The 24,922-nt window shown below is 38.0% G+C and overlaps 1 protein-coding gene across 1 annotated transcript in view; it reads left to right on the top strand.

The window, feature by feature from the left end:
• Positions 1 to 15,104, top strand: part of LOC128657040 (oocyte zinc finger protein XlCOF7.1-like) — a 77,097-nt gene extending 61,993 nt beyond the window's left edge. Inside the window, exon 9 of the mRNA XM_053711264.1 lies at positions 14,139 to 15,104. Coding sequence (XP_053567239.1) covers positions 14,139 to 14,914 — 776 coding nt within the window. The 3' untranslated portion in view covers positions 14,915 to 15,104. The remainder of the gene's footprint in view (positions 1 to 14,138) is intronic.
• Positions 15,105 to 24,922: the final 9,818 nt, after the last annotated feature.

Raw genomic sequence — 24,922 nt, 5'->3', positions numbered from 1 at the left:
TAGCGCTTTATATCGCTTACTAGGGGAGTTAAACCCTTTAACATTTTAAGTAATTAAAGTTATTCTACGACTTTCTGGATCCATACTGTGTGTGTTAGTGTGGTTCTCTTTACTATCTGTCTGAGTGGAGCATAATGAAAACCATGAATATAGCCCAACATAATAATCAACAATAGTACAATAAAAACAATTTAACATAACAGAGCCAGGTACCAATGACCTGTAGTGATGCCGAGGGCAGACAAAGCCACAAGGGCCATCTCCATCCTCCCCACCACTATTCTGAGAAAAATAAATTCTTCTTTCTTTTAACGGGATGAATGATGGCAACAATATTTAAATTCAATAGAATGAAATGGTAGCGGGGACCATTTTTGAATAATTATTTGAATTGTAAAAGACAAGAAAATACATAACATAACAGAACAGTCAGCATTTCTCGAATAATAAACTAAACAGGCATTCAACAGCAATAAAACATATCAGAACCGCATAACTAAATCCAGTCCCAGTCCCAATCCCAAAAAGGATAGAGAAACTGTAGTATTATCCTAGTAGTTACCTTCCAGTTCTTGACCTCGGAGATCTAGGTTGCAATAGTCTTTGGGTTTTAGGATCCTGAGCATGAACTTGTTGCAATGGGGAGGTCTTCTTCTGTTGGTTGCTTACTGTCCTCCATTTTTGAAAAGCATCTGAGGTTCCTTGGTCTTGCTGTAGTGATGTTCCTTCTAACAATTGGGGTGTTGTAGGTGCCTCTAGGTTTAGAGCTTTACAAAATTCCCCTATCTCTGAGACATCTTTACAGATATGCTGTTTATCTTCATGAATTACCATAATATGGGTTGGAAAACCCCACCTATAGGGAAGTCTTTTGAGGCGGAGGAGTTGTGTCAGAGGGCCAAAATCCCTCCTTTGCTGGGGGGTTCTTTGAGACAGGTCTGCAAAGAATTGTAGAACTGTGCCTCTAAACCTTATTGGTTGATTCTTCCTAGAGAAACCAAGTAGTTCCTCCTTGTCCCTAAAGTTTTTAAATGTAATAATTATATCCCTGGGGGGTGCTGTAGCTGGTGGTTTCGGGCGTAAAAGCCCTGTGTGCTCTGTCCCATGGAAAGGTTTCTGAAGATTTGTCACCTTTCAAATGAGCGAACAAGGCTGGCAGATAGGTGGGGAGATCTTTAGGCAAAACAGACTTTGGGATCCCACGAATTCTTAAATTTTTCCTCCTACTCCTATTTTCCAAGTCGTCCACTTTGTCATACAGCATTTCCATAGAGTTTTGTTGGGCATCATAACATGCCTGTAGTTGGGAGAATTCTTCCTTCATAGACTCAGTACCATCCTCCAATGTTCTACCCGAAAGCCTAGTGCATGTACATCTTGCTTAAGATTTTCCAATTCTTCTCTGACACATGCATGGACAATATCAGCTATATCTTGCTTAGATGGGAGGGAGGAAAGAACATCTGCCGGAACTTGTATTAATTCCTGTGCATCATAATCTGGTTCCAGAGCTGAGGCTTTTTGAGTGTCAATTGCCCTTGGCAATGTCATTATGTACTGTTTGTTCTGCTGCACTAAAGTAAGATGTGACTGATTGATTCTGACTTGGCTGAGGTTTGCTTGACTTTTCCTGTCTGGGTTTTTGTTTAGACGCCATATTAGAGGTATTTAACCAGGCCGAGGCCTAGTACACAGAAATTGAAGTTTGGTGGCTGTCTTGTGTTAGTTTGTAGTGAATCAAACACTTCTGATTGGCTATATTAGCCGAGAACCCAGTGACAAGATTACTTATTAATGCAGATCTTGCAGCCCAAGTCTCTCCCACCAGTTCCTTCTAGAATATATTCACCATAATAAAAATGGTAATGTCCCAAGCCGTCTCCCCTTGCAATGAGAGTGGTCAGTATAAGTCTGCCTGTGTAATATCTTTTATTTGTCTGGTTTCTGGTGACTGTTTTTTGAAAACGTCAGTATTTGCATTTGGATATATTTGAGTAACCTGCCGGAACAATCCTGTCAGACCCACAGTGAGCTCAGCTGTTTCTGCACAGTCTAATGGGATTAGAAAAGGGGTTAAAGGTTCCCCCTGCAACACTCACCGCTGACTGCTTGAATCTGTTAGGACACAGGAGCCTTGGTGTGGCCTCCCGGAGCTGGGTATTATGCTTCTCAATTCCCACTGCGCAATAGGCTTTAGGTGCAGTCAGGCCTCACAAGGGGTGGGTGCGGTAACGGCTCTTGGCTGCTCTGATTACGCTCTTTGTTACCGGAGGTGATCCCTGACTCCTAGATATAGTGAACCCTCTTATCTATGCTGGTTAGTGCTGCTCAGTCCCCTGCTTGGTGAAAGTGATTATTGTGCCGTCCACTGAGCTCGGAATTACGCCGCCATCTTGGTTGCACCCGGCTCCGCCCCTGCATTGTCTTTTTTTTTTTATTGTGCGTTTGGTAATTATGTCATTGTATTGTATTTAGTGGCTCTTTAATTTGCATAATAACCCTCTTTCATGTGATATAAATGCTCTTTGCCTTTTTTTAAGTAAACACATTAACTGTGGTGCTTTGATGTTATTTTGGAAATGTTTCACAAGTTGATATGCTTTTAGTTTAGCTATATTGGGGACTTTAAGCCTTTTCAGCTAAATACTCCTCATCATCAATATGGTATAAGAGAATTACCTGAGTAATACAGTTGGCTTGGGAGCTGCTGATTATCCCAGAAGGTGTTGTTGACTTGTGAGTGAGATTCTTCTCTCTGATGAAGATTTCTTTCATGTAATTGGCAAGAGTCCATGAGCTAGTGACGATGGGATATACAATCCTACCAGGAGGGGAAAAGTTTCCCAAACCTCAAAATGCCTCTAAATACACCCCTCACCACACCCACAATTCAGTTTTACAAACTTTGCCTCCCTATGGAGGTGGTGAATTAAGTTTGTGCTTGATTTTCTTCTGTGACATGTGCTTCTCAGCATTTTGAAGCCTGATTCCTCTCAGAGTACAGTGAATGTCAGAGGGATGTGAAAGGAATATCGCCTATTTGATTTTATGGTTTTCCTCACGGGAAATCTTTTCAAAGGTTCTCTGTTATCGGTCGTAGAGATTCATCTCCTACCTCCCTTTTCATATCGACGATATACTCTCATATTCTATTACCTCTACTGTTACTGTTTCAGTACTGTTTGGCTATCTGCTATATGTGGATGGGTGTCTTTCGGTAAGTATGTTTTCATTACTTAAAGGGACACTGAACCCAAATTTGTTCATTTGTAATTCAGAAAGAGCATGCCATTTTAAGCAACTTTCTAATTTACTCCTATTATCAATTTTTATTTGTTCTCTTGCTATCATTATTTGAAAAAGAAGGCATCTAAGCTTTTTTTTGGTTTCAGTACTCTGGACAGCACTTTTTTATTGGTGGATGAATTTATCCACCAATCAGCAAGGACAACCCAGGTTGTTCACCAAAAATGGGCCGGCATCTAAACTTACATTCTTGCATTTCAAATAAAGATACCAAGAGAATGAAGAAAATTTGATAATAGGAGTAAATTCGAAATTTGCTTAAAATTTCATGCTCAATCTGAATCACGAAATTAAATTTTTGGGTGCAGTGTCCCTTTAAGACACTCTCAGCTATGGTTTGGCACTTTATGTATTTATATAAAGTTCTAAATATATGTATTGTACTTAATTTATATTTGCCATGAGTCAGGTTTATGTATATTTCCTTTTTTCAGTTTCAAAGTGGGAAAACCATATTTAGGAAGTTATTTTTTCTTACCTGGGGTATAGTCTTTTTTTCAAATTGACTGTTTTTTCATTAATTTCTGCGGGCAAATTAGGCTTGCGAGGTTGCAAAATGCTGAAATTTATTGCGTCATTCTTGGCGCGATACATTTTTTGGTGCAAAGGTACGTTCAGTATCGCAAATTCGTCATTTCCGGCATCTTAGTTGACGCCAGGTTTCCTTGCACAAGGTTGCGTCTGCCATGACCCAAGTTGCGTCATTTCCGGATGTTGTTAGCGCCAAAAAATTTCATTTTGCGTTGTTTACTTCCTATATGCCTCATTTTTTTCCATTCCTGAAACTGCCATTTAAGGAAATTGATAATTTTGCTTTATGTTGTTTTCTTACATTTGCAAGATGTCTGACCTGTCTCAGAAACCACTGTTTGAACCCTGCTGCCAGATAACAGTTCTACCAAAGCTAAGTGCATCTGTTGTAAATTAGCAGAGATTATATCTCCAGCTGTAGTATGTAAATATGTAGTATGTCATGATAAGCTTTTACATGCAAAGAATGTATCCATCAATACTAGTACCATGCCTGTTGTTCCTTCAACATCTAATGTACATGATATCCCTGTGAATACAAAATATTTTATTGCTGATGCGATTCAGAAGGATTAGTCTGCTATTCCGCCTTCTAATAAACGTTAAAGGTCTTTTAAAACTTCTCATAAAGTTGATGAAATTTCAAATGACCGACAACATACTGAATTATCCTCCTCTGATAAAGATCTATCTAATTCAGAAGATCCTACCTCAGATATTGACACGGACAAATCTACTTTAAGATGGAGTATATTCGTTTATTGTTAAAAGAAGTGTTAATTACTTTGGATATTGAGGAAACTAGTCCTCTTGATACTAAAACTAGTAAACGTTTAAATTCTGTTTATAAACCTCCTGTGGTTACTCCAGAGGTTTTTCCAATTCCTGATGCTATTTCTGATATGATTTCAAAGGAATGGAATAGGCCTGGTACTCTTTTTATTCCTCCTTCTTCTAGGTTTAAAACGTTGTATCCTTTGCCAGCAGTCAGATTGGAGTTTTGGGAAAAAATCCCCAAAGTTGATGGGGCTATTTCTACTCTTGCCAAACATACTACTATCCCTATGAGAGATAGTACTTCCTTTAAGGACCCTTTACATAGGAAACTTGAATCTTATCTAAGGAAAGCTTATTTACGTTCTGGCTATCTTCTCAGGCCTGCCATTTATATGACTGCTGTTGCAGCTGCATCAACTTTTTGGTTGGAAAGCTTAGTGCAACAGGATGTTCGCTTGCTTCAACATGCTAATCATTTTATCTGTGATGCTATTTTTGATATAATCAGAATTTATGTTAAATCAATGTCTTTAGCTATTTTAGCTAGAAGAGCTTTGTGGCTCAAATATTGGAATGCTGACATGGTATCAAGTCTAGATTACTATCTATTTCTTTCCAAGGTAACAATTTATTTGGTTCTGAGTTGGATTCAATTATCTCAGCTGTCACTGGGGGGAAGGGAGTTTTTTTTACCTCAGAATAAAAGAGCTAAGGGTAAATCTAAAGCTTCTAATCGTTTTCGTTCTTTTCGACAGAATAAGGAACAGAAACCAAATCCTTCCCTCAAAGAATCTGGTTCCAATTGGAAACCTTCAAGTTGGAATAAATCCAAGCCTTTTAAGAAACCAAAGCCAGCCCCCAAGTCTGCATGATGGTGCGGCCCTCATTCCAGCTCAGCTGGTGGGGGGCAGATTAACATTTTTCCAAAACATTTGGGCAGAGTCTGTCCAAAATCAATGGATTCAGAGTATTGTCTCTCAAGGGTATCGAAAAGGATTCAGAGTAAGACCTCCTGTGAGAAGATTTTTTTCTCTCACGCGTCCCAGCAAATCCAGTGAAGGCTCAGGCTTTTCTGGAGTGTGTTTCAGATCTAGAGATTTCAGGGTAATCATACCAGTTCTGTTTTAGGAACAGGGTCTGGGGTTTTATTCAGATCTATTCATTGTCCCAAAGAAAGAAAAATTCATTCAGGCCGGTTCTGGATCAGAAAATTTTGAATTGTTTTGTAAGAGTGCCAACTTTCAAAATGGTGACTATAAGGACTATTCTGCCGTTTGTTCAGCAAGGTCATTATATGTCCACGATAGAGTTACAGGATGCGTATCTTCATAGTCCGATTAATCCAGACCACTGTCTCTCTTCCATTTGGCCTAGTGACAGCTCCAAGATTTTTTTCAAAGGTTCTCGGTGCCCTACTCTCTGTAATCAGAGAACAAGGTATTTTGGCGTTTCCTTATTTGGACGATGTCTTGGTACTAGCGCAGTCTTTACATTCTGCAGAATCTCACACGAATCAACTAGTGTTTCTTCAAAGACATGGTTGGAGGATCAATTTACTGAAAAGTTTCTTGATTCCTCAGACAAGGGTCACCTTTTTAGGTTTCCAGATAGATTCCGTGTCCATGACTGTCTATAACAGACAAGAGACGAATACAATTAGTTTCAGCTTGTCAGAACCTTCAGTCTCAATCATGCCCTTCAGTGGCTATGTGCATGGAAGTTTTAGGTCTCATGACTGCAGCATCAAACGTGATCCCCTTTGCTCATTTGCTCATTTTCATATGAGACCTCTCCAGCTTTGTATGCTGAATCAATGGTGCAGGGATTATACAGATATCACAATTGATATCCTTAAATCCCAATGTTCAACTTTCTCTGACTTGGTGGTTAGATCACCATCATATAATTCAAGGGGCCTCTTTTGTTCTTCCAACCTGGACTGTAATCACAACAGATGCAAGTCTTTTAGGTTGGGGAGCTGTCTGGGGATCTCTGAAGGAACAAGGGGAAATCTCAAGAGGCGAGGTTACCAATCAATGTTTTAGAACTCTGTGCTATTTTCAGGGCTCTTCAGGTTTTGCCTCTGTTGACGTGAGAACCATTCATTTGTTTTCAGACAGACAATCACAACTGTGGCATATGTCAATCATCAGGGTGGGACTCACAGTCCCCTAGCTATAAAAGAAGTATCTTGGTACTTTCTTGGGCGGAATCCAGTTCTTGTCTAATTTCTGCGGTACATATCCCAGGTGTAGACAATTGGGAAGCAGATTATTTCAGCCATCAGACTTTACATCTGGGGGAGTGGTCGCTCCATCCAGATGTGTTTTTTCAGATTGTACAGATGTGGGGTCTTCCAGAAATATATCTGATGGCTTCCCATCTAAACAATAAACTTCCCAGGTACTTGTCCAGGTCCAGTGATCCTCAGGCGGAGTCGGTGGATGCGTTAGCAGTGCCTTGGTTTTACTAACCTGCTTATATCTTCCCGCCTCTAGTTCCTCTTCCAAGAGTTATCTCCAAGATCATCATGGAACAATCGTTTGTGTTTCTGGTAGCACCAGCATGGCCTCACAGGTTTTGGTATGCAGATCTTGTTCGGATGTCCAGTTGCCAGCCTTGGCCACTTCCTCTAAGACCAGACCTTCTGTCTCAAGGACTGTTTTTCCATCACAATCTCAAATCATTAAATTTGAAGGTATGGAAATTGAATGCTTAGTCATAGAGGTTTCTCTGACTCAGTGATTGATACTAATGTTACAGGCTCTTAAATCTGTCCCTAGGAACATTTATTATCGAGTTTAGAAGACTTATATTTCATGGTGTTCTTCTCATAAATTCTCCTGGCATTCTTTTAGAATTTCTAGAAGTTTACAGTTTCTTCAGGATGGTTGGATAAAGGTTTGTCTGCAAGTTCCTTGAAGGGACAAATCTCTGCTCTTTCTGTTTTATTTCACAGAAAGATTGCTATGCTTCCTTATATTCACTGTTTTGTACAGGCTTTGGTCCGTATGAAGTCTGTCATTAAATCAATCTCTCCTCCTTGGAGTCTTAATTTGGTTTTGAAGGCTTTACAGGCTCCTCCTTTTGAGCCTATGCATTCTTTGGATATTAAACTACTTTCTTGGAAAGTGTTGTTCTGTTTGGCTATCTCTTCTGCTAGAAGAGTTTCTGAATTATCTGCTCTTTCTTGTGAGTCGCCTATTCTGATTTTCCATCAAGATAAGGCAGTTTTGCGGACTTAATTTAAATTTTTACCTAAAGTTGTGAATTCATACAACATTAATAGGGAAATTGTTGTCCCCTCTTTGTGTCCTAATCCTAAAAATTCTTTGGAGAGATCCTTACATTCTCTGGATGTTGTAAGAGCTTTGACATATTATGTTGAAGCTACTAAAGATTTCAGGAAGACTTCTAGTCTATTTGTTGTCTTCTCTGGTTCTAGGAAAGGTCAGAAGGCTTCTGCTTTTTCCTTGGCATCTTGGTTAAAGCTTTTGATTCATCAGGCTTATTTGGAGTCGGGTCAGGCCCCACCTCAGAGAATCACTGCTCATCCTACTAGATCAGTCTCCACTTTGTGGGCTTTTAAGAATGAAGCTTCAGTTGATCAGATTTGAAAAGCAGTGATTTGGTCTTCTTTGCATATATTTACTAAATTCTACCATTTGATGTATTTGCCTCTTCGGAAGCAGCTTTTGGAAGAAAAGTTCTTCAGGCAGCTGTTTCAGTTTGATTCCTCTGCTTATGTTTTAAGTTTTTGTTTTTTTTCAATTATGAGAAAAAAATTATTTTTTTGGATGTGGATTTCATTTTTTCAGCGGAAAAACATAATTTATGTAAGAACTTACTTGATAAATTCATTTCTTTCATATTATCAAGAGTCCATGAGCTAGTGACGTATGGGATATACATTCCTACCAGGAGGGGCAAAGTTTCCCAAACCTCAAAATGCCTATAAATACACCCCTCACCACACCCACAAATCAGTTTAACGCATAGCCAAGAAGTGGGGTGATAAAAAAAGGAGCGAAAGCATCAAAAATAAGGAATTGGAATAATTGTGCTTTATACAAAAAAATTATAACCACCACAAAAAGGGTGGGCCTCATGGACTCTTGCTAATATGAAAGAAATGAATTTATCAGGTAAGTTCTTACATAAATTATGTTTTCTTTCATGTAATTAGCAAGAGTCCATGAGCTAGTGACGTATGGGATAATGACTACCCAAGATGTGGATCTTCCACGCAAGAGTCACTAGAGAGGGAGGGATAAAATAAAGACAGCCAATTCCGCTGAAAATAATCCACACCCAAAACAAAGTTTAAATCTTATAATGAAAAAAACTGAAATTATAAGCAGAAGAATCAAACTGAAACAGCTGCCTAAAGTACTTTTCTACCAACACTGCTTCAGAAGAAGAAAACACATCAAAATGGTAGAATTTAGTAAAAGTATGCAAAGAAGACCAAGTTGCTGCTTTGCAAATCTGATCAACCGAAGCTTCATTCCTAAACGCCCAGGAAGTAGAAACTGACCTAGTAGAATGAGCTGTAATCCTTTGAGGCGGAGTTTTACCCGATTCGACATAAGCATGATGAATCAAAGATTTTAACCAAGATGCCAAAGAAATGGCAGAGGCCTTCTGACCTTTCCTAGAACCGGAAAAGATAACAAATAGACTAGAAGTCTTTCGGAAATTTTTAGTAGCTTCAACATAATATTTCAAAGCTCTAACTACATCCAAAGAATGCATCGATCTTTCCTTAGAATTCTTAGGATTAGGACACAAAGAAGGAACCACAATTTCTCTACTAATGTTGTTAGAATTCACAACCTTAGGTAAAAATTTAAAAGAAGTTCGCAACACCGCCTTATCCTGATGAAAAATCAGAAAAGGAGACTCTCACAAGAAAGAGCAGATAATTCAGAAACTCTTCTAACAGAAGAGATGGCCAAAAGAAACAAAACTTTCCAAGAAAGTAATTTAATGTCCAGAGAATGCATAGGTTCAAACGGAGGAGCTTGAAGAGCCCCCAGAACCAAATTCAAACTCCAAGGAGGAGAAATTGACTTAATAACAGGTTTTATATGAACCAAAGCCTGTACAAAACAATGAATATCAGGAAGACTAGCAATCTCTCTGTGGAAAAGAACAGAAAGAGCAGAGATTTGTCCTTTCAAGGAACTTGCAGACAAATCTTTATCCAAACCATCCTGAAGAAACTGTAAAATTCTAGGAATTCTAAAAGAATGCCAAGAAAAATGATGAGAAAAACACCAAGAAATGTAAATCTTCCAGACTCGATAATATATCTTCCTAGATACAGATTTACGAGCCTGTAACATAGTATTAATTACTGAGTCAGAGAAACTTCTATGACTGAGAATCAAGCGTTCAATCTCCATACCTTCAAATTTAAGGATTTGAGATCCTGATGGAAAAAAGGACCTTGCGATAGAAGGTCTGGTCTTAATGGAAGAGTCCACGGTTGGCAAGTGGCCATCCGGACAAGATCCGCATACCAAAACCTGTGAGGCCATGCTGGAGCCACCAGCAGAACAAACGAGCACTCCTTTAGAATCTTGGAAATCACTCTTGGAAGGAGAACTAGAGGCGGAAAGATATAGGCAGGATGATACTTCCAAGGAAGGTTACCCTTGTCTGAGGAATCAATGAACTTTTTGGTAAATTGATCCTCCAACCATGTTCTTGAAGAAACAATACAAGTCGATTCGTATGAGATTCTGCTAAATGTGAAGACTGAACAAGTACCAAGATATCGTCCAAATAAGGAAATACCACAATACCCTGTTCTCTGATTACAGACAGAAGGGCACCGAGAACCTTTGTAAAAATCCTTGGAGCTGTTGCTAGGCCAAACGGCAGAGCCACAAACTGGTAATGCTTGTCTAGGAAAGAGAATCTAAGAAACTGATAGTGATCTGGATGAATCGGAATATGTAGATATGCATCCTGTAAATCTATTGTGGACATATAATGCCCTTGCTGAACAAAAGGCAGAATAGTCCTTATAGTTACCATTTTGAATGTTGGTATCCTTACATAATGATTCAATATTTTTAAATCCAGAACTGGTCTGAAGGAATTCTCCTTCTTTGGTACAATAAAGAGATTTGAGTAAAACCCCAGCCCCTGTTCCAGAACTGGAACTGGCACAATTACTCCAGCTAACTCTAGATTGGAAACACAATTCAGAAATGCTTGAGCCTTCACTGGATTTACTGGGACACGGGAAAGAAAAAATCTTCTTGCAGGAGGCCTTATCTTGAAGCCTATTCTGTACCCTTGTGAAACAATGTTCTGAATCCAAAGATTGTGAATCGAATGGATCCAAATTTCTTTGAAAAATCGTAATCTGCCCCCTACCAGCTGGGCTGGAATGAGGGCCGCACCTTCATGTTGACTTGGGAGCCGGCTTTGGCTTTCTAAAAGGCTTGGATTTATTCCAGACTGGAGATGGTTTCCAAACTGATACCGCTCCTGTAGGGGAAGGATCAGGCTTTTGTTCCTTATTGTGACGAAAGGAACGAAAACGATTAGTAGACCTAAATTTACCTTTAGATTTTTTATCCTGTGGTAAAAAAGTTCCTTTCCCCCCAGTAACAGTTGAAATAAGGGAATCCAACTGTGAACCAAATAATTTATTACCCTGGAAAGAAAGGGAAAGCAAAGTTGACTTAGAAGACATATCAGCATTCCAAGTTTTAAGCCATAAAGCTCTTCTAGCTAAAATAGCTAGAGACTTATACCTGACATCAACCCTAATGATATCAAAGATGGCATCACAAATAAAATTATTAGCATGTTGAAGAAGATTAACAATGCTATGAGAATTATGATCTGTTACTTGCTGCGCTAAAGCTTCCAACCAAAAAGTTGAAGCTGCAGCAACATCCGCTAAAGATATAGCAGGTCTAAGAAGATTACCTGAACATAAGTAAGCTTTTCTTAGACAGGATTCAATTTTTCTATCTAAAGGATCCTTAAAGGAAGTACTATCTGCCGTAGGAATAGTAGTACGTTTAGCAAGAGTAGAGATAGCCCCATCGACCTTAGGGATTTTGTCCCAAAACTCTAATCTGTCAGATGGCACAGGATATAATTGCTTAAAACGTTTAGAAGGAGTAAATAAATTATCCCATTCCCTGGAAATTACTTCAGAAATAGCATCAGGGACAGGAAAAACTTCTGGAATAACTACAGGAGATTTAAAAACCTTATTTAAACGTTTAGATTTAGTATCAAGAGGACCAGAATCCTCTATTTCTAATGCAATTAAGACTTCTTTAAGTAAAGAACAAATAAATTCCATTTTGAATAAATATGAAGATTTATCAGCATCAACCTCTGAAACAAAATCCTCTGAACCAGAGGAATCATTATCAGAATCAGAATGATGATGTTCATTTAAAAATTCATCTGAAAAATGAGAAGTTTTAAAAGACCTTTTACGTTTACTAGAAGGAGGAATAACAGACATAGCCTTCTTAATGGATTTAGAAACAAAATCTCTTATGTTAACAGGAACACTCTGAGTATTAGATGTTGATGGAACAGCAACAGGTAATGTAACATTACTAAAGGAAATATTATCTGCATTAACAAGTTTGTCATGTCATTCATTACAAACAACAGCTGGAGGAACAGATACCACAAGTTTACAGCAAATACACTTAACTTTGGTAGATCCAGCATCAGGCAGCGATTTTCCAGAAGTATCTTCTGATTCAGGAATCAATCTGAGACATCTTGCAATATGTAAAATAAAAAACAACATATAAAGCAAAATTGATCAAATTCCTTAAATGACAGTTTCAGGAATGGGAAAAAAAATGCCAGTGAACAAGCTTCTAGCAACCAGAAGCAAATAAACAATGAGACTTAAATAATGTGGAGACAATAATGACGCCCATATTTTTTGGCGCCAAAAAAGACGCCCACATTATTTGGCGCCTAAATGCTTTTAGCGCCAAAAATGACGCCACATCCGGTAACGCCAACATTTTTGGCGCAAAAACGTCAAAAATGACACAACTTCCGGCGACAAGTATGACGCCGGAAATAACAAAGAAAAATTTTTGCGCCAAAAAAGTCCGCGCCAAGAATGACGCAATAAAATGAAGCATTTTCAGCCCCCGCGAGCCTAACAGCCCACAGGGAAAAAAGTCAAATTTTAAGGTAAGAAAATTGATTATTCAAATGCATTATCCCAAATAATGAAACTGACTGTCTGAAATAAGGAATATTGAACATCCTGAATCAAGGCAAATAAATGTTTAAACACAAATATTTAGAACTTTATATAAAAGTGCCCAACCATAGCTTAGAGTGTCACAAAAATAAGACTTACTTACCCCAGGACACTCATCTACATGTAGTAGAAAGCCAAACCAGTACTGAAACGAGAATCAGTAGAGGTAATGGTATATATAAGAGTATATCGTCGATCTGAAAAGGGAGGTAAGAGATGAATCTCTACGACCGATAACAGAGAACCTATGAAATAGACCCCGTAGAAGGAGATCATTGAATTCAAATAGGCAATACTCTCTTCACATCCCTTTGACATTCACTGCACGCTGAGAGGAAAACCGGGCTCCAACCTGCTGCGGAGCGCATATCAACGTAGAATCTAGCACAAACTTACTTCACCACCTCCACAGGAGGCAACGTTTGTAAAACTGATTTGTGGGTGTGGTGAGGGGTGTATTTATAGGCATTTTGAGGTTTGGGAAACTTTGCCCCTCCTGGTAGGAATGTATATCCCATACGTCACTAGCTCATGGACTCTTGCTAATTACATGAAAGAAATGGCTGTTTTTATTTTTATCCCTCCCTCTCTAGTGACTCTTCTGTGGAGTTCCACATCTTGGGTAATATCCCATACCCTTATATATTATCCCATTATCCTTTTTTGATGCTTTTTACTCCTTTTTTTATTACCCCACTACTTGGCTATTCGTTAAATTGAATTGTGGGTGTGGTGAGGGGTATATTTATAGGCATTTTGAGGTTTAGTAACTTTTGCCCCTCCTGGTAGGATTGTATATCCCATACGTCACTAGCTCATGGACTCTTGCTAATATGAAAGAAATGAATTTATCAGGTAAGTTCTTACATAAATTATGTTTTTCTTTGTTTTTGTTCTAAAGTAAACCTTGTTTTAACCACAAGCACATGAACAGTAGTTCTAAAGATTAATTTATGGTTGAAATAATTAATAAAAGTTTCTGTGAACACAATTTTAAAATAATTAAATATATTAGGTAGAAAAACATTAATTTCAATTAAGTTAAGTCTTTGACTTAGTGTGAATTCTCATGAAATGTCCCTAACGTCCAGTAAACCTAAGCCTTTGCATAGAAACTGAGAAAGGTCTAGTTGTCACAGTGTCTACTACAAGTGTAGGGGACTGACTAAATCAGGACAGTTTATATGTTTTCATGCTAAAATAATTATGTAATTAATAACATTACTCCTATTGTGTTTCTTATTGACAGATGAATTCACAAACTGCAATAATCCTAGTCATGATCAGAGTGCAGATGCTTCTTTACATCTTCTGCAAAATCAAAGAAGCCACGTGGGAAATATATGTTATGAATGTGGGAAATGTTTTTTTAAGAAATCACATCTTTGTAAACATCTAAATATTCATACAGGAGAAAAGCCATTTTCCTGTCCTATATGTGGTAATTTTTTTAACTATAAAAAGAATCTTGCTGCTCATCAGAAAATTCATACAGCAGAAAAAGGATTTTTATGTTCTGACTGTGGGAAATATTTTACTCGAAAATCACATCTTATTGATCATCAGAAAATTCACACAGGAGATAAAGAATTTTCATGTTCTGATTGTGGAAAATGTTTTATTCTGAAATCAAATCTCATTAGGCATCAGAAAATTCATACAGGAGAGAAAGCATTTTCATGTTTTGACTGTGGGAAATATTTTACTAGAAAATCACATCTTATTGATCATCAGAAAATTCACACAGGAGATAAAGAATTTTCATGTTCTGACTGTGGAAAATGTTTTACTCAGAAAACAACTCTTATTAAGCATCAGAAAACTCATACAGGAGAGAGAGCATTTTCATGTTCTGACTGTGGGAAATGTTTTACTCAGAAATCGCATCTTCTCAGCCATCAGAAAATTCATACAGGGGAGAAAGGATTTTCATGTTCTAAATGCGGGAAATGTTTTATTCAGAAAACAACTCTTATTAACCATCAGAAAACTCATATTAAAAGAAATCGGAGTTTAACCTCCTAAGTACAGAGGGTGGTATGTAGTCATCACCCACACAATACCAAGTGCTGATGATGACTGCATGTAACTCCCTGGGGCATGCAGTTTTGGAGCTCTTTGAGGCCCCTTCTGCACCTCAAGCATTTATGGGATATGAGAAATATCAAAAGTGTTCTCGGGGACACAATTGAAAGAATGTACTTGAATAGCACTCAACAGCAAATAGTCAATTGGTGGCCATTGATACCCAAGGTAAAGAAGCCTAAAGTGGGGCGGATTTAAAACTTAACTTTTAATAGCTTCATTAAAATACAAAAAATTAAAAATCACAGACAGTGTGAAGGTGAAAGAATGCAGCTCCTAAGGAGAATTATCAATATAATTCCCAGTATGTTCTCCAGAGGATGCGTTCTCTATTTGTAAGGGTACTATATATATCTCTCGTGTGGTGCCCTCTATGATAGGGTCCTGTGTTACATTCGAGATATAGTGACCCACTAATCTTGTGCTATCCTCTGTGGGGAGGGTGAGAGTGATAATAATCACTTTTAGAGAACCCAGATTATAGATATCCCCATCAGCTAATAAAATATCAGTATATCTTTTTGGATAAATATATGATATACTCTGTATTATCCCACGGGTGTCTTATTACTCAAAGACGATTTAAACAATATTATTTACTGCAGTATTTGTACACCAATGGTGGAAAATAATTGCACAGTTCAATATTTATTTTGAGTGTCACGTGGTCTTAGAAAAATAGAAAGGCAGTTAGAATGCCTGCCAGGGTTTTCTATACTTACTAAATAGAAAGATACGAATATGCAATCTATAACACAGTTATAGTATACTTATATATTCTGTACCAAGTACTAAGCAATTAACACAGTATTACAAAATGATTTTCAATCTAATGTCACATGGACTGCATTGCTCCTTATTATATTGCAGGTTTAGAAGGTAGTCTTGTGTTATTGTTTGTTGTTGTAATCGTACAGTACTCTATTAGTACACAAATAGCTCTGTAAGTTAGTTTATTATATTCCTGATTATGTTGAATAGATCCCACTCAAAAGGTTAAATATGTATTTAAATCTGTTATGGTATCAGTTTATTTATTATAGGATTGTACTGTGCTTGTGCTTAACGTGGCGGTACTTTGGATCCTAGTAAAAACTAATTACAACCGATTCAGGTGGGTAGCTGCTATTAAACAACAGCTGTGGTATCAGGATATTGTTTTGGATGTTTAACGTGTACATAGACCTCCGTTATGACACTACCAGTAACTTTATTCTATACTGCCAAATATATTGCATACGCTCCAATTGAGTGTGCAGGAGTCGGGTAATTAGTGTCTATATTGACACCCGTGCTCAGTCAGGTAGTATGCTTAGTACACAGTTAGGTATGTCCCCTGGATAGCTGTTACATACTGGTCCAGAGTATTTAAATCATATATAATCTTAGTTAGATAGTGACAAAGCTGATATAGAAGACTCCGGTATTAAAATTATTATAGTTAAGTCTCCCCCGGTTTTTTGGATTTACAGGGTCTCTATATATTTGAGACCATAGGAGATCAGAGCTGACTTTCCATAACGTATCAATTTAAAGTACACATACTATACATACTGTTTATAATTTCAGTTCGTAGGGTACTTATATAGATAATTAATGAGAGGTTTGGCGGCTCTGTTACTCCCGTAGGTCACACTCAAACACACACATAGCGTTTTTAAGTTAAATTCTAATAAAGCATTCATGCACCAAATCACACTGCTGTTTTTTAGTTAAAAGGAGAGATATTCTCCGGCTGCCCTGATATGTTTCGCCAAAAAAGGCTTTGTCAAAGGTCATGAATGCTTTATTAGAATTTAACTTAAAAACGGTATGCGTGTGTGTGAGTGTGACCTACGGGAGTAACAGAGCTGCCAAACCTCTCATTAATTATCTATATAAGTACCCTACGAACTGAAATTATGTATAGTATGTGTACTTTAAATTGATACGTTATGGAAAGTCAGCTCTGATCTCCTATGGTCTCAAATATATAGAGACCCTGTAAATCCAAAAAAACGGAGAGACTTAACTATAATAATTTTAATACCGGAGTCTTCTATATCAGCTTTGTCACATCTAACTAAGATTATATATGATTTAAATACTCTGGACCAGTATGTAACAGCTATCCAGGGGACATACCTAACTGTGTACTAAGCATACTACCTGACTGAGCACGGGTGTCAATATAGACACTAATTACCATACTCCTGCACACTCAATTGGAGCGTATGCAATATATTTGGCAGTATAGAATAAAGTTACTGGTAGTGTCATAACGGAGGTCTATGTACACGTTAAACATCCAAAACAATATCCTGATACCACAGCTGTTGTTTAATAGCAGCTACCCACCTGAATCGGTTGTAATTAGTTTTTACTAGGATCCAAAGTACCGCCACGTTAAGCACAAGCACAGTACAATCCTATAATAAATAAACTGATACCATAACAGATTTAAATACATATTTAACCTTTTGAGTGGGATCTATTCAACATAATCAGGAATATAATAAACTAACTTACAGAGCTATTTGTGTACTAATATAGAGTACTGTACGATTACAACAACAAACAATAACACAAGACTACCTTCTAAACCTGCAATATAATAAGGAGCAATGCAGTCCATGTGACATTAGATTGAAAATCATTTTGTAATACTGTGTAAATTGCTTAGTACTTGGTACAGAATATATAAGTATACTATAACTGTGTTATAGATTGCATATTCTTATCTTTCTATTTAGTAAGTATAGAAGACCCTGGCAGGCATTCTAACTGCCTTTCTATTTTTGTAAGACCACGTGACACCCAAAATAAATATTGAACTGTGCAATTATTTTCCACCATTGGTGTACAAATACTGCAGTAAATAATATCGTTTAAATCGTCTTTGAGTAATAAGACACCCGTGGGATAATACAGAGTATATCATATATTTATCCAAAAAGATATACTGATATTTTATTAGCTGATGGGGATATCTATAATCTGGGTTCTCTAAAAGTGATTATTACCACTCTCACCCTCCCCACAGAGGATAGCACAAGATTAGTGGGTCACTATATCTCGAATGTAACACAGGACCCTATCATAGAGGGCACCACACGAGAGATATATATAGTACCCTTACAAATAGAGAACGCATCCTCTGGAGAACATACTGGGAATTATATTGATAATTCTCCTTAGGAGCTGCATTCTTTCACCTTCACACTGTCTGTGATTTTTAATTTTTTGTATTTTAATGAAGCTATTAAAAGTTAAGTTTTAAATCCGCCCCACTTTGGGCTTCTTTACCTTGGGTATCAATGGCCACCAATTGACTATTTTCTGTTAAGTGCTATTCAAGTACATTCTTTCAATTGTTTTCAGCAATTGACACTTTCTACCCTTTGGTTAGAATCAAGCCTGTTTTAAACCTGTTGCTCCCCCATGGAGCTTAAATTTGGTTCTTAAGGTTCTTCAAGGAGTTCCGTTTGAACCTCTTCATTCCATAGATATCAAACTTTTATCTTGGAAAGTTCTTTTTTTGGTAGCTATTTCCTCGGCTCGTAGAGTCTCCGAGTTATTTGCTTTACAATGTGATTCTCCTTATCTGATCTTCCATACGGATAAGGTAGTCCTGCGTACCAAACCTGGGTTTATACCTAAGGTGGTATCTAACAAGAATATCAATCAAGAGATTGTTGTTCCATCCTTGTGCCCTAATCCTTCTTCAAAGAAGGAACGTCTATTACACAATCTGGACGTGGTCCATGCTTTAAAAGTTTTACTTACAAGCTACTAAAGAGAGACTGCTGGACAGCAGCCTCCTGAAAGGATTACAGCTCATTCTACTAGATCTGTGGCTTCACTTGGGCCTTTAAAAATGAGGCTTCTGTTGAACAGATTTGCAAGGCGGCGACTTGGTCTTCGCTTCATACTTTTTCCAAATTCTACAAATTTGATACTTTTGCTTCTTCGGAGGCTATTTTTGGGAGAAAGGTTTTACAGGCAGTGGTACCTGCCTTGTCCCTCCCTTCATCCATGTACTTTAGCTTTGGTATTGGTATCCCACAAGTAATGGATGATCCGTGGACTGGATACACCTTACAAGAGAAAACACAATTTATGCTTACCTGATAAATTTATTTCTCTTGTGGTATATCCAGTCCATGGCCCGCCCTGTCATTTTAAGGCAGTTAATTTTTTCATTTAAACTACAGTCACCACTGCACCCTATGGTTCCTCCTTTCTCTGCGTGTTTTCGGTCGAATTACTAGATATGGCAGTTAGGGGAGGAGCTATATAACAGCTCTGCTGTGGGTGTCCTCTGGCAACTTCCTGTTGGGAATGAGAATATCCCACAAGTAATGGAAGATCCATGGACTGGATACACCACAAGAGAAATAAATTTATCAGGTAAGCATAAATTGTGTTTTTCTGGCAATGGGCAGGCACTTCTGATGTGATTGTGGAAACTTAAGGGTTAATCTCCTTCAAGGTAGAAGGAGTTCATCCTAATTTGGGGCTCAGAATTATTTGTATCCCTCTCTTGGCTATATACTAATACTTCAACAGGATCTGTTTATTAGAAAGGACGGGCAAATTTTGGAAATACAAATTTGTCGTTATGCCTACACTAATTATTTAACTAATTGGTATTCCCTTCAGATGTGTCACTAGCCTTTAATAGAGATGTATCTCTATCTTGGGTCACAGTTATAAACCCTTTTACATTTAACATAAATCGGATATCCTTGTAATTATATTACATTTACAATATTACCACCTGTGGTTTTGTACTTTATATATATACTTTACTGCTCACAGCCAGTGGCTGATATTTCTATTAGGCACCCAGTGATCTCCTGGAATTATACCAGTTATCTAACTGGACTTTTTACTTGCTAGCATTTTAGTTTTAATAATACACCCATTGGTTTAAACACATTCTAATAAAGATTTACATTTTAATTTGTGTGACTTTTTTCTAAACTCCATTTTACTTGAGGGTCTTAACTGAGTGCTTATACAGTATAATTTTTTTGTTCAGTTTCTTTAACTGACTGCCAATCAATGTTGTGTTTCTGATACTTTGCACCTATACCACCTATTATCAGTTGTATTTTGAGGCCAATCTAAGTGGTGCCATCATCTCAATCTTTTTCTAAAGTAATTTTTGACCTAGCAATAGGTTTTCTTTGATAGAGCACACTGAAACTAAGCTAAAATCAATATGACCACTACATATGAAATAGACAGACAAAATAGACAACAGAAAAGACTAGTGACCTCAATGAGGTTTTAAATATCTTCAATACTGGGGAATGTGGTAACTTAAATAACCAGATGGAATATACACTAAGAGACCTACATAAGACCTATTATAAACAAGATAAAATATGGTGGAACAAGCATTTCTTCGAAAAATATATTGAAAGAAATTTAAACCAAGGGGCCTAAGAATCCATCTCTTCCCAGCCTTTTAATTTAAAGATCCTAATATCGGTGTGGAATGGGAGGATGCACTGTCTGTGTGCTGCACCAAATTAATGAAGATCCTCATAAAACACGACACTTCAGAGGGGGAGGAGCTTGGCCGTGCAGGAACATGGTCACAAGCTAGAGGAGCTCTGAGCATTAATGGCTCAATAAAGACAGTGAGGACCATAAATGTTGCCCAAAATCACATCAAACACATAGTATGTGAGCTATCGGGGGGCACCTTGGTGAACAGCCAAAATTACAGTGCGGCAACAGCACGCGACCTGCATACTTGAGAGCCGATGCGGCTGCCGTCTTGTATGCCATGCGGTGCAGGACATAAAAGTCACAAGGAGAGGTTTAAATAACCATGAGCCGCCGATTCAAGTGACGATCTTGCCAGCAATCAGATAAGTATTGGGCACATTGCAACTTAGCAGGGCTGACTGAAGCAGTTAAAATTTTCATAACGGGCAGCCATGTGCTTCTTTTTCTTTTCCCTGCAACCCACTGCCACACAATAACATCAGATCAAATGCAGTCACACATGAAACATAGCATATGAACCTTATAGTCACAATATTACCAAAAGGTGCAACAAAATAAATATCTACTTTGTACCTGCATAGGTTAATTTAACCCCACAAAGTCCCTCAACAACAATCTCTGCTTTGACCATCAGGGATTTTTATCATAAAAGATGTAACCAGTGTGGGACTTCTGCTCTGCCTCCTATCACATATGACCAACAAAAGCAAAGATGTATTAAGCATATCTATCAACTAACTGCCCAGTACTGGGCTTGCTTTATAACCTACAAGGTGGACAACCTAACAAGTAGCTATCAAAGCAGTTAATACTAATGAAGCAGCAATAGGTGTACAGCGATCACAAAGTAACCCAGCCACTTTTAAGGGGAAATCTACATTATCATCCTGAGGTATATATTTCTTCTGTTAAGTGTGATCAGTCCACGGGTCATCATTACTTCTGGGATATTACTCCTCCCCAACAGGAAGTGCAAGAGAATTCACCCAGCAGAGCTGCATATAGCTCCTCCCCTCTACGTCACCCCCAGTCATTCTCTTGCACCCAACGACTAGATAGGATGTGTGAGAGGACTATGGTGATTTTATTTAGTTTTATTTCTTCAATCAAAAGTTTGTTATTTTTTAATAGCACCGGAGTGTGTTATTCCTTCTCTGGTAGAGTTTGAAGAAGAATCTACCAGAGTTTTTACTATGATTTTAGCCGGAGTTGTTAAGATCATATTGCTGTTTCTCGGCCATCTGAGGAGAGGTAAACTTCAAATCAGGGGACAGCGGGCAGTTTAATCTGCAAAGAGGTATGTAGCAGTTTTTATTTTCTGACAATGGAATTGATGAGAAAATCCTGCCATACCGACATAATATCATGTATGTATATTTTACATTTGAGTATTCTGGGGAATGGTACTTCACTGGAATTACACTGTGTATATAAGACTTTAGCCTAATTGCAAAGCAACAGGCTTTTTAATAACTTTTAATTTATGTTAAACGTTTTTGCTGGAATGTAAAATCGTTTTCATTTTCTGAGGTACTGGGTGAATAAAATGTTTGGGCACTATTTTTCCACTTGGCAGTTGCTTGATCTAATTATGACAGTTTACTGATCTCTCTCACTGTTGTGTGTGAGGGGGAGGGACCTTTTTTTGGCGCTTTTACTACGCATCAAAAATTTCAGTCAGAAGCTCATTGTTTTTTCCTGCATGTTCCGGTTTATCTCTACAGAACTCAGGGGTCTTCAAAGCTTGTTTGAGGGAAGTAATCTAACAGAGCTGTGAGATTGTAGTTGACTGTGATAAAAAACGTTTATTCTTTAACTTTTTTATGCCATCAGGGTTAGTTATCCTTTGCTAATGGGAACAAGCCTTTGCTAAATTGTGTTTGGTTTTACAAAGTTTATTGATTTCAACTGTTATATATCTTCAGTGCTTCTTAAGCACAGTACGTTTTTTCATTGTATTTTACTTGAATAATATTTCCAAGTTGCAAGTTTATTTGCTAGTGTGTTAAACATGTCTGATTCAGAGGATGAGACCTGTACTATTTGTGCTAACGCCAAAGTGGAGCCCAATAGAAATTTATGTACTAACTGTATTGATGCTACTTTAAATAAAAGTCAATCTGTACAAATTGAACAAATTTCACCAAACAACGAGGGGAGAGTTATGCCGTCTAACTCGCCTCACGTGACAGTACCTGCATCTCCCGCTCGGGAGGTGCGCGATATGGTGGCGCCCAGTACATCTGGGCGGCCATTACAAATAACATTACAAGATATGGCTACTGTTATGACTGAGGTTTTGGCTAAATTACCAGAACTAAGAGGCAAGCGTGATCACTCTGGGGTGAGAACAGAGTGCGCTGATAATGCTAGGGCCATGTCAGATACTGCGTCACAACTTGCAGAACATGAGGACGGAGAGCTTCATTCTGCGGCTGACGGTTCTGATCCAAACAGATTGGATTCAGATATTTCAAATTTTAAATTTAAGCTGGAAAACCTCCGTGTATTACTAGGGGAGGTGTTAGCGGCCCTGAATGATTGTAACACAGTTGCAATACCAGAGAAAATGTGTAGGTTGGATAAATATTTTGCTGTACCAACAAGTACTGACGTTTTTCCTATACCTAAGAGACTAACTGAAATTATTACTAAGGAGTGGGATAGACCCGGTGTGCCGTTCTCACCCAGGGCCGCCATCAGGGGGTGACAGGGGTGACTCCTGTCAGGGGCCCAGTGGACCAGGGGGGCCCCATGAGGCAAGAACTAAAAAAAAAAAAAAAAAAATTTTTTTTTTTTTTAATTTTGGCAGCCACCAGTGGGTACTACAGCAGAGTACTAATTGAGCATGGGAAATGTTTTTACAAGGAGTAAAGTATTAGCATTTGAGAGGATTTCTGAGTGTGCACTAAACCACTATGCACAGTGTGAGACAGACTTGGCACTTTGTACAGTGTGTGTCTGAGTCGGGCAGCAGGTCACTTTCATTTGCAAAGAGGGTAGGATTTATTTAGCAAATGTTTTTTATTTCTTTGTGCAATTTCGGATTGTAACTTCAGTGTGGTAGTAGTTGTATGGTGGGGCCAGGGGTACATAAAAACACATTTTTTTAGCAGCAGTGTATTTATGATTATTTGACAATGCTGTAGAAATTCTATATTTAAAACCATGCAGAAATGTTTCCTCCTCAATACACAAATGGTAGGTGCCCGTTTGGCAGATATACATTTATATACATTATATATATATATTACATTCCAGTTTACTGCCACTTTATGCAAGGACTTTCCAGATGCAAGGAGGCATTTTATCTAAGATTTTTGCATCTGTATAAAATGTTATACTCTCAGACTAAGATTGCTCAGTGTTTGAAATGAGACAGGTTAACTTAAAACTGTTCAGTTTACACTACAGCTGACTTAATTTTGAAATACATACCAACAAGCCTAAATCCTGCATTTAACCAGATCTAATGGTATGAGTACCACAGCTTATGGTTCCACCAAGACCATATAAAGTACAGCATTTTCAAAATCCATAAGTACAGCTGACAGATGGGAACATTTGTACACTATATTTGAAGTGGTGCTTTTGGTTGGGGAAAATGGGGAAAAAACAAACATGTGTCAACCTTTTAAAAGTACTTTTCTTCATCTAGCCATCTACCCAGATCATTAATGTACAATTTTGAATTCACAGAATTATTTTTGTTTGTACATTTACAAATATGATTCTTTAAAAAGTGATCTCTTAATTTCTGCATTTTTTTTTTATCATGCATGTCACACAACGTTGATTTAGGGGATGCAAGGTGCATCAATGTTTCCTCCTGTGAGTGTTTCTGTGGGTGTCTGTCTTTATGTCTTTGTGCTTTGGTTTGTGTCTCTGTGTGTATGTATTTTTTTCTGTGGGTCTCTCTGTGAGGGTGGGTGTGTATGTATTTGTGCATTTTCTTTGGATGTCTGTGAGGGTGTGTGCATATGTCTTTGAGCTTTTTCTATGGGTGTCTCTGTGAGGGTGTGTGTATGTTTGTCTTTGTGTATTTTCTCTGGATGCCTCTGTGAGGGTGGGTGTGTATGTTAGTGTTTTCTGTGGATGTCTCTGTGAGGGTGGGTGTGTGTATGTATGTACGTCTGTGTTTTCTGTGGATGTCTCTGTGAGGGTGTGTGTTTTCTGTGGGTGTCTCTGTGAGGGTGTGTGTATGTCTTTGTGTGTTTTCTCTGGATATCTCAGTGAGGGTGTGTGTATGTATGTCTTTCTGTGTTTTATGTGGTTGTCTCTCTGTGTGTGTATGTATTTGTGTGTTTTCTGTGAGTTTCTCTGTGTGTGTGTGTGTCTTTGTGTGTTTTCTGAGGCTGTCTCTGTCAGTGTTTCCTTGGGTGTATGTGCAAGTTTGAGTTTGTGTGTGTGTGTGTGTCCATTGTCTGTTCCTTTTTAGGACATTTT

This window comes from Bombina bombina, chromosome 4 (assembly GCF_027579735.1).
Source record: "Bombina bombina isolate aBomBom1 chromosome 4, aBomBom1.pri, whole genome shotgun sequence".
Taxonomy (NCBI): domain Eukaryota; kingdom Metazoa; phylum Chordata; class Amphibia; order Anura; family Bombinatoridae; genus Bombina; species Bombina bombina.
Note: the sequence above shows the minus strand (reverse complement) of the source record. Positions and strands in the feature narration are given on the sequence as shown.